The sequence below is a fragment of the Ahaetulla prasina genome, chromosome 5, assembly GCF_028640845.1.
Source record: "Ahaetulla prasina isolate Xishuangbanna chromosome 5, ASM2864084v1, whole genome shotgun sequence".
Lineage (NCBI taxonomy): Eukaryota > Metazoa > Chordata > Lepidosauria > Squamata > Colubridae > Ahaetulla > Ahaetulla prasina.
Window position 1 is genome coordinate 49,592,366 of NC_080543.1, and position 10,764 is coordinate 49,603,129.

A 10,764-nucleotide genomic window follows, 5' to 3' on the forward strand; every position below is an offset into this window, starting at 1 on the left:
TAACATTTTGCAAAGAAAGTGGGGAAGAGAAGATTTTATATACTGTTCATTTGTTGAATATAATAGTTCTACTTCTCTATTGTTAAGCAACATTAAACCAAATAAAACACAAATTTACTGGTTTACACCACTAATAATTTGCATAATATTTTCTAGCTCAGTAATTTCTGAATAGTTGTTAATTTTATAATCTATATGTATACCATCCCTATATCTACAGCTACATCATCTTTCTTCCATACACCACACACACACACACACACACACACACACACACACAGTTTCTCTATTTCGCCCTTTGAAATGTGATTTACTCCCTGTGACTGAACGCAAAACTGAAAATTTTTCAATAAAGTAATTGAGTTGAATGCATAATAATAGATAATAATAGGAAAAGTAAGCTCCTCTTCTGTAATAGGGCTGCAAATCAATGTTTAATTATTCTTTTTGTAATGTAATGTTTAATAATAAAGAAGAGCTACCTATGTAAGAGTTACGAAGGTAGAAAAAAATCTGATGCTCTTAAATTGCTGCATAAGATAATTTGCATCACAGAATGTTAGCCTACAAAAGTATATAGACCATGGGTAAGAGTAAGGGGAAGTTAAAGTTATTACCTATAGAACAGGTATCTACAATATAGATTATGGCTAACAACAAAAAGTTGTTGGCATGACTCCAAGATTCTTGCATTAATCAGCTTATTATACGTAATATATTGAGAATGTTGATTTGTATTTATTTCATGTGTAATAGTTTTAAATCAAATATGTTCTGAACTAAGATTGGCTTTTGGTAAAGATTTTTTTATCTCTGTGCTGGACTGAGAATGAATATTTTGGCATTCCAGAGACTATAAGGAAAGCCACGTTCAACCTCACAAACCTGATTTTGAAAAAGATATTCATTTGAATGATTGATTAATACTTGTAAACGAAAGATACATATTTCTCTGAATTAAAACAATGATATGTTTTCTAGACTAGATCAATTTTTTAGCAGAAAAAAATAAAAACAATTTCTAGCAATTTTTTTCTCTCTTGATATTTGAGAAAAACATTTTAGGCCATTATCAACACACAACGATGACGGCCACCCAGTTTAATCTGAGCAGCAGTCCATGAAAATCAACACAGTAAACCTATCTACAGTTTTAGTGAATGAATAAAATGTGCAAAGCTTTTGAAGCCTGTAATTGTAAAACTATATAGGCTACACTATCTCAAATATCTTAAGACTGATTTCTAATCTGATATTCAGCCTTCAAATGCTAACATTTCTTACCTTTGTTTTTTGTGATTTCTCCTTATCTGAAACATTGGAAGGTTTTCTCTTCAACATCTTAAAATTCAGATTTATTAAATGTTACAAGGCAAATGTTGCTTGTTTGTTCTCAGACCCAAAACACTACTAAATGATATACACATAGCTCAATCAGCTAAATAAAGCTTCCTTATTCTATTTAGGTTGTGGCTCAGCTCTGTCAAGATCTTCGGTTGATATATTCAAGACAGGAAGGAAGACAAAAAGAGAAGTAAAAAAAGAAATGGGTGAAGAAATAGAAGCTTAGGGTACTTGATCAACACTAACCTTTCAACTTCAACACTTGCACTGCAACATTTGTTTGAGGATAACTTTAACAACAGTTGGTTGCATCTGTACAGGCAGCATTTAATGGAAATGGGATCAGTTAAGGAATCAGAGGTCCATTTTAACAACTTTATCATTCATGTAGAACAGCAATCTACAATCAGCAAGTTTTATTTTCAAGATTATAACTAATCTATTTAAATTCAATTTTTAAAAATATGTTAGTCTCGGTTATTAAGAAGGAACAAGAGTTTGCTTTGTGCTTGACTTCCTTAATTTGCCACAGTGGAAGATAGGATGATAGAGTATTCAGAATGTACAGTTTTCCCCCCACATTTATTTAAATCTTCACACTGAAGTCCTGCACAGAAATTTGTATCTATGTGCAAATGTATTCATAAGCCATGCAAAAAGTTAAAATTATTCATTTTTGTCTGCAAGGAGATTACAAATAAACAAATATTTTTAATACAGTGAAAAACAATGAGAAAATGTGAAACTTTTTTTTTTGAAATATATCCTTTTACATTTCAGTCAATGTTTACTATGATTTTTTTATAGTGTCCTGCACTAATAAGAACTGCTCTGGTATCCTCCCATAAAATACATAAAATTCATTGGTACTTTATTTACAATATATATGTTCAGGCTAATACTGACTTCAGAAAAAAAATAAAAAATTGCATAGTTGAACTACAATTTTTAAGTATTGTTGGGAGAGCTGTAGAATTGGCTTGTTGGGGAGATAAATGGCATATAAATTTAGAAAATAAATAAAGTGTGTTTTTCAATGTACTATCCTGCATCATTAGTGTTTATACACAAAACTTTGAGTGTATATAGATTTTATATACACCAATAAGAACTTAAGTCAATTGTTAGTCAAATCAAAGACAATTTCTTCCCTATTTCATTTTCTTCCTATACAGATCTGAAAATCTAAACAAAATTCTGTCACATAATTATTAATTCACACCTTCTGCATTGTCTTAAAACAGTTTATATGTACAACTAGACAAAAGTTATAACCTAAAATTTGTAAACCAATTATAATTATTAGGATGAGCAGAAATGTGGATTCAGGCTTCATTCTTTAACCAAACTTTCCTAAGATTTCACTTGTAGGTAATAGACATAATTATCTATCCTGTATTTTTGAAATGAGTCACAAATTAAATTCTTAGAAGACAAAATAACTCATTCTTATACATAGGAATAAGTCAGCTGAAATGCCTATGTAGAGACCTGACAACGAAATAACCAGAATAAATGCAAAGAGAAGACTATCCTACTTGTACACATTTATTGTATAATTTGAAAATACACATTTCGAGTTTAAAGACATTAAGAACTCAAATCTAAATGTGCATTCCATGTTCCAGTATTTAAACAGGAAAGTGTAACCAGGAAAGAATCTCTGATCATTCAAAGATTACTTCTTTTTCTGTGCCTGTTAATATCTGTATGATTAACAAAAATGACATTCATATGTAGACTTATACATGAGCTCCTTTCACCAGATTATTTATTGTTAAATAGGAAGAAAGAGGCCATTTCAGGAGATATAGTACCCATCCATATCTATTCTATTTCTTCATGCATCAGAAAAATTATAGCAGTTTGAAGGCTGACCTGATTATCTCTTTGTCCTTGAAAGATTAACCTCTGCACTAGTTTTAGAAAATTCCAGCGTTAAACTACTAATACTGGTAATATCACAAATACACAATTTGCTTAAACAGGAATTCTGAATGATTTCTAATAGTTTAGAAAATAATTTACTTCTGATAGTTCAGAAACTATATTTTTAATTTTCAGATGGTTTTTAAAAAGAAGAATGGAATGCAAAATATTGATTGATAGGTTGCTCAAGAGTTGAAAGTTTATATAATATTACGGATTCACTCAGAGAATGTCACCAACATATATAGATTAAGTTTTTTAATTCTTCTTCTCTCCTATTCATATGCATATACTATAACATTGTCTGCTTTAATGTGTTTTTTTCTAAATCCTTACACTTCTGTAATGAAAATAGCATTAACACCTCTGGTAAGGCTACATGGAAATTTTCCCTTGAATACTGTACTATCACACATAAATGGCAAATACAGTGGGTGACTGATGTTAAAAAAATTAAAATTTTAGTTCATTTCAGTGTAACTACTTAAATTGAAACAACTTCCTTCTACTTTCTACTAAAATAGATACACTGAAAGTTAGATTAAGAGATAATTGCCATTAGAGGCTTTTGGCTATTCATAAGTGACAAACATACCATAGACCTTCATAAGCTATCTCCAAATGTGATAGCAGTAGTTTTTAAATATCTATGGCTAATGTAAATAAGTAAACTAGAATTGCTTACCAACAGTGTCAATTAACAAATGTGTCTACAACTCGCTTAAAACAGTAGTAATAGTGAAAATTTCAGGATGAAAAATCAAACAAATGTAATACTTAGATTCCTGAAAAGGTGTCCCAACATCAGTCTTTTATATTCCTTCTCCTGGCTCCCTAACATTGATTCCTTATCACCTTTGAACCCATGACAAGTTAAATTTTTAATGTATTTTGGATGTCAGGATTGCTTTCAATTATTCACGTGCCACAATTATTTGCATCATATACTGGTAATTTGCCGCAGGTGCTTTTTTAGAAATGATAAGTATATTCCCTAAAGTGTTCAGCCGGTGACATTTGGCAACTACTGGTCGATTTGTTTCACAGCAACAAAAATGAGCTTCAGCATTGTCAGTGACTGATGAAAACTGTAAGGAACTAAATAAACAGGTCCACAGTTCATACTTATCCCCCTTTCAAAAAGGATCTTCGCTAAATACTTTTTTAGAAAAAGAAAGCTAAATTAAACACACACTAGACCTCCTGCAACATTATCCAGATGTGTTTTCTATTACTCAACAACTTAAGGACTCAATTCTCATGCTTTTTTCAGCTTTACTGTTAAACAAGTTTGTAAAATTAAAATGCTTGTTGAATCACAGCCCACTATTCTCACCACCATAATGTGTTTTAACTCCCTGTTGCTGGGCCCCAGACCAAAACAGATGTCAGCCCAGATAGACTGGAAATAAAAAAAGATAATAGCAGTATCAGGAACTGTTGTGCGTCTTACTGATTTTTACAATATTGGACTAAGAATGCTGGTTGAGCTTTTTTGTTTTTTTCTAGGCCTGTCTTGTCCTGAAAGAGGTGCTTCTTGTCCTTCTTAGGTATTGGAGAATACCTTGCCCACAATTCTAAATTTGATGGTACATTTGGAAATCAGAGCACTGCCATATAATAACCTTAGCAAAATATATGTACATCTACAATGGATTTATCATTTCATAACCATTTTTTTTCTAATACTGACTTTTAAAAATACATTAAATGATTTATATGACTTATAATTATACATAAGGTAATAAAAAACCTCATAAAGTTGAAAACAAAAGTTTTTCCGAGAGTAGCCAAGAAAATGGAGTCCTTCCAACTTCATAAATGAACTATGTTAAGCACTCATAGAGTAAGACATAATAAATTTTGTAGAATTGAGAAAGTGTTTAATGGAGTCAAGGAATTAGAGCCATGATGTGACATTACCCATCTCAGTCTAGAATCACGTCAAACACATATTCTGATTAATAGAGAAACTGAATCTGTTGTTAGCGATCTCTTTTTTCCAGAGCCATTTTCTATAGTAAACAGTTCAAACTGAATTAGTTTTTTTTTACTATCAGAATATTAGTGTTCAATTGTCAAAACATTAATACTTCATTGTGATAAACTGAGTTTCAGTTGATATCTCTCTCACAATGTCACACACACACACACACACACACACACACACACACACACACACACATATTTGTTTTCTGAGGTTTTCGCAGGTGTTTGTATGTAGGTCTTTGGTTATTCGGGTTTTCTCCCACGTAAAATTGGAAGTGTCTTGGCGACATTTCAACGAAGTCTCATTCGTCAACTTCAGGCTGGTGTTTACAGCTTCGTGCTTCTAGGAGCAATGCAATTACATATTGCATTGCAATGCAATTACAATACATATATATATGAGAATATTACATTTTAATGGTAGACTTTAATTTGTACATTTAATTTGTAGACTTTAGTTCAGCATTCAATACCATCATTCCAGACACTCTTCTAACTAAGCTAAACCAGCTACAGGTACCGGAACAGACTTGTAAGTGGATCACAAGCTTCCTAACAAACAGGAAGCAGCAGGTGAAGCTAAGCAAGATCACATCAAATACCTGTACAATTAGCACAGGGGCCCCTGTGTGCTCTCCCCACTTCTCTTCTCTCTGTATACCAATGACTGCATCTCCAACGATCCATCTATCAAGCTACTGAAGTTCGCAGATGACACAACAGTGATTGGTCTCATTCAAGACAATGACGAATCTGCATATAGACGAGAGGTCGATCGACTAGCCTTGTGGTGCAACCGAAACAATCTGGAACTGAACACACTCAAAACCATAGAAATGGTGGTAGACTTTAGGAGAAACCCTTCCATACTTCCACCTCTCACAATACTAGACAACACAGTATCAACAGTAGAAACCTTTAAATTTCTAGGTTCTATCATATCGCAAGATTTAAAATGGACAGCTAACATCAAAAACATCATCAAAAAAGGACAGCAAAGAATGTTCTTTCTGCGCCAACTCAGAAAGTTCAAACTGCCCAAGGAGCTGCTGATTCAGTTCTACAGAGGAATTATTGAGTCTGTCATTTGCACCTCTATAACTGTCTGGTTCGGTTCTGCAACCCAACAAGAAAGACACAGACTTCAGAGGATAATTAGAACTGCAGAAAAAATAATTGCTACCAACCTGCCTTCCATTGAGGACCTGTATACTGCACGAATCAAGAAGAGGGCCGTGAAAATATTTACAGATCCCTCACATCCAGGACATAAACTGTTTCAACTCCTACCCTCAAAACGACACTATAGAGCACTGCACACCAGAACAACTAGACACAAGAACAGTTTTTCCCCGAAGGCCATCACTCTGCTAAACAAATAATTCCCTCAACACTGTCAAACTATTTACTAAATCTGCACTACTATTAATCTTCTCATCGTTCCCATCACCAATCTCTTTCCACTTATGACTGTATGACTGTAACTTGTGTTGTAAATGTTGTATCTTGATGAATGTATCTTTTCTTTTGTGTACACTGAGAGCATATGCACCAAGTCAAATTCCTTGTGTGTCCAATCACACTTGGCCAATAAAAATTCTATTCTCTATTCTCTATTCTCTAATGAAACAAATTTGTTTATTCTTCCTTCTGTCTTCTTCCAGAGCTATCTCAAATGCTCTGTAACAAGTACTTCTGATCCACAAGAAATCCAGTGCTGCCAGGAATAAGATTATCATGGAATAGTACCCTAAAGTAGACTTAACATATTTTAACATCAGACAAAGGATATCTTTCATAACTAGTTCTCAATAAAATCCTGGTCCTGTCTATCAGATCTGTCCAATGTACACCAAAAAAAGTATGATGGAATATCAAAATATTGTTCAAAATGAAATTAACAAATGCCTTTTGGAATTAGAGTTCTCCAAATTCAGATGTCACAACAGCCAAAATGGTGAAGACTCAAATTCAAAACCATCCCATGTAAATTAATTAAGTGACTGGGCCAGTTGCTATCTCTTATCCCAAGCATGTGACACCTGCTTGGGGGGAAAATGGAGGAAAAGTTCCTTATTTTGTGCTTCCTATTTAAGTGTCCCAAAGGTGCTTTTTCAAGAGGCAACTGGACTTTTTGTGTTTTCTTTGAAGACATTTTACCTCTCATCCAAGAAGCTTCTTCAGTTCTGACTGACTGGTGAGGAATGGAACTGAAAAAGTTTCTTGGATGAGAAGTGAAATGTCTTCAAAGAAAAATCAGAAATTTCAGTTGCCTTTGGGACAACCATGACCTGGATGACTGAGAATCTCCATAGACATTTCTATTTAAATGCATTGCCTAAACAGATTTTATACACAAGTAGCACAGAGTGCAGGTAATTGGGATAATGTTCCTGTTGATGTATGGGAATTATAACAATTTTCTAAGCCTGAAGATTTTAACTGTAATACTTACTGTTATTAATTTTAACATTATTAATTGTATTAATATTGCATCATTATACACACACACACACTTATATACACATACATATGTATGATTGATATTTCTCTGGGACATCCATGCTAATAAAGAATGAAAAATAAAATTATCTACATATTTGTAAGAAAACTTACCCATGAATTTGGGAGATCCATATCTGTGACAGAGCTTGTAAGTTGTGGCTGATGTGAACAACAAGTACATTTCCCCCATTCTTCTATCCTTGTGGTGAAGAAATCATAGGGACCCAGCTGAGTATCTGGGAAAGGTTTCCACTCACTCCAGAGCTGAAATTCCATTTCAGAACAGGTGTCATTATTTCCTAGATTATTAATTCCAGAAATATAAATTGGATCCAGCAATGCTGAGATAAGATCTGTTCTAGGTTCAATTTCTGCCTTTAATCTTGAGCTCTCTTTGAATATTTTTTTGTCCTGGTTTTTTGTTAATTTCATACATGAAATTGGAGCTTCATCTTCACCTTCAGAGAATCCAGGATCTTGTGGTGATATATCTTGAAAAGAATATTTTTAAAAAATGCTTGGTTTATTTATTTATTTTTACATACTTACTTAGGTAATTTATTTAATATACTTGTCTTTTGCAAGAAAGATACATTTTAAAAGTAATAAACCAAAAAAATACATAAAGAATAAAATAATAAAAAACTGATCAGCTCAGAGAACATCTAAACTTCATCATTAATTGATTGATAATAGTTATATCTTATCTACTCTCAGATGTTACCAAGACAATATACAGTAACTTGGATAAAAACATAAATATCAATTATATATTTTAAAAAGATTAATGTACCCTATTAAACAGTAAAATATAATTAAATCATTACTAGAGATACAAGCAGACAAATTCAAAGGGTTCAACCAGAAGACTAAAGATTTCAGCTTGCATATCTGGGTTACATAAAAATATTTACATGGATGACTGATAATCATGAAAGTGAAAATATATGTCAGTTCCACAAAACTAAATTGAAAATATCAGTGCAGATATTTTCTGCAATAACACACATGTTGTTCTATTCAAAAACTTATTGTCTGCATGTACGGTACTTTGAGTTTACTTGGTGCTACTCAACACAGTGTTTTAAAGTTTAATTGGTGGTTGATGATTGATTGCAATTACTCCCAGTTATAGAGTTCTAGTTACAGAGAGGGAATATAGCTCAGAATCAGTTTTGACTGGACCAACCTATAAATCCTGGAACATAAATAATATATTTATTCCTAAACTATAATTTACTTGCATAGTATACCTAGTATGTAAATCTGCGATGAGAATGCTTGCATTTTGTTGTTGGATGCATTTTCTTTATTTTTATTTTTTTAAAAATATGCATAAATCTTATTGGTTGCTTAACATTTTATTTGAGCTGTGTCCATAGGTTGGAAGCTATATTTTAAATTTTTGTTGAATATTGAAATTAATTTTATGGATACATTTAATTTCATATAGATTAAATTTTAATCCTTTTACTTACTGGATGATAATATATGCTTGATGTCATCCAAACTGTGCGTACTGTCTTTCTTATTTCGAACTAACTTCTGTAACCGTTTCAAGGTTCCTGTTGTTTCAGCATGATTTTCATCTGAATCTGTAATCTAAAGTAATAAATTCATATTTAAGTAAGTTTTTTTTCTTCCAAGGTTTTAAGAAAGAAAGATTTTCTACATATAATTTCCTAAATATAATTAATTCAGCTTGCTCACTATTGCACTAAGCCCAGGATTGCTTGAAACTAACTGCAAAAAAGAAATCTAAAAACACCTTTGTAGAAAAATATGAAGTCCCATGAATCTTATTTCGATGTGGATTAATATAAGTTTCCAAATGTCAGAGCAAGTTCTGCTGTGAAATGACCACTAAAGGCATTGATAGATTGGTAGCTCTACTTCTGGTCACTCAGGTCCTAATCACCTCCCACATGGACTGTAATGCATATTATTTGGGATCACATGAAAAGTATCTGGAAGTTTTAGCTGGTGCAAAATACAGAGGCATTGTTAAGTAATGTATACTCCAAAACATCACATGCTTCAAGAATGGTACCTTCTAAACTTCTGTTTCATGGGCTGAATTGGTTAACTATTTAAAATGCTGATTATGACCTTTAAATCCCACATGGCATGGAAACAAGTTATTTGAAGGACAGCCTCTCCCCAATGACATTTACCTGTCCCATCAGATCTGGCAGGAGACACATGTTGTGAATCCTGTCACAGAAAGTTTTGTCTGGTGAGTTCTAAGAGGAAATCATTTTCTGCCATAGCCCTCAGCCTATGCAACATCATTCCTCCTAAGGTGAGTTATGCTGTTGGCCTTCTGGAAGGGCTTCAAAACAATCATCTAACCATCCAACAGGCTTCATTCTGGATGGTTAGATGATTTTCAAATTACGACTTTTTTTCTTTGAAACAGCACTTTCAGAATAATAAATAAATGTTTCTTAAAATATGTGTGGTAATTTCCCATTTCTCTGGAAATATTTTCTTCCTGGCCTATGAAAATATTTGTGAAATGTTCTGCTTTTTTTCCATATTGGGAAAAAAGGAATTATTTCAGTTTCAGGAAATTGTAATTGGAAAAGGCTATTATAATGAATTAAGCCAACCATTAAACATTTTGCTGTGCCATAATCATCGTAATATAAAGCAGTTATTTGAAGTTTTCATGGTTGTATAATTTTGCAGAAATCATGTGAACGGTTGTATAATGGTTGCTGCTGCAACAATTTTTAGTTAATTAGTTTTACTTATATTTCACTTTTCCATTAATGAGTGATAATAATGTAAAGTTACAGTAGGCCTATACCAGATTAGACCCTATTGAGGATATGTCCAGATGCCTTCGCAATCTACAGCAGTCAATGTCAGATTTCTCTAGTTATATTGTTACTTTTGTAATTGTAAACATCTATATAATAATTGACCAAATAGGACAGGAAGAAAAATGGTAAAGAAATAAACCCCCAGTATCTTTTTCTCATACCTCCATAA

General features: G+C 32.7%; 1 protein-coding gene across 1 annotated transcript in view; it reads right to left on the reverse strand.

Annotated features, from left to right (window-relative positions):
• The window catches only part of SAMSN1 (SAM domain, SH3 domain and nuclear localization signals 1), a 42,041-nt gene extending 40,584 nt beyond the window's left edge, over nt 1-1,457 (reverse strand). Inside the window, exon 1 of the mRNA XM_058186623.1 lies at nt 1,285-1,457. Within this exon, the coding sequence (XP_058042606.1) occupies nt 1,285-1,341 (57 nt within the window). The 5' untranslated portion in view covers nt 1,342-1,457. The remainder of the gene's footprint in view (nt 1-1,284) is intronic.
• Nucleotides 1,458-10,764: the final 9,307 nt, after the last annotated feature.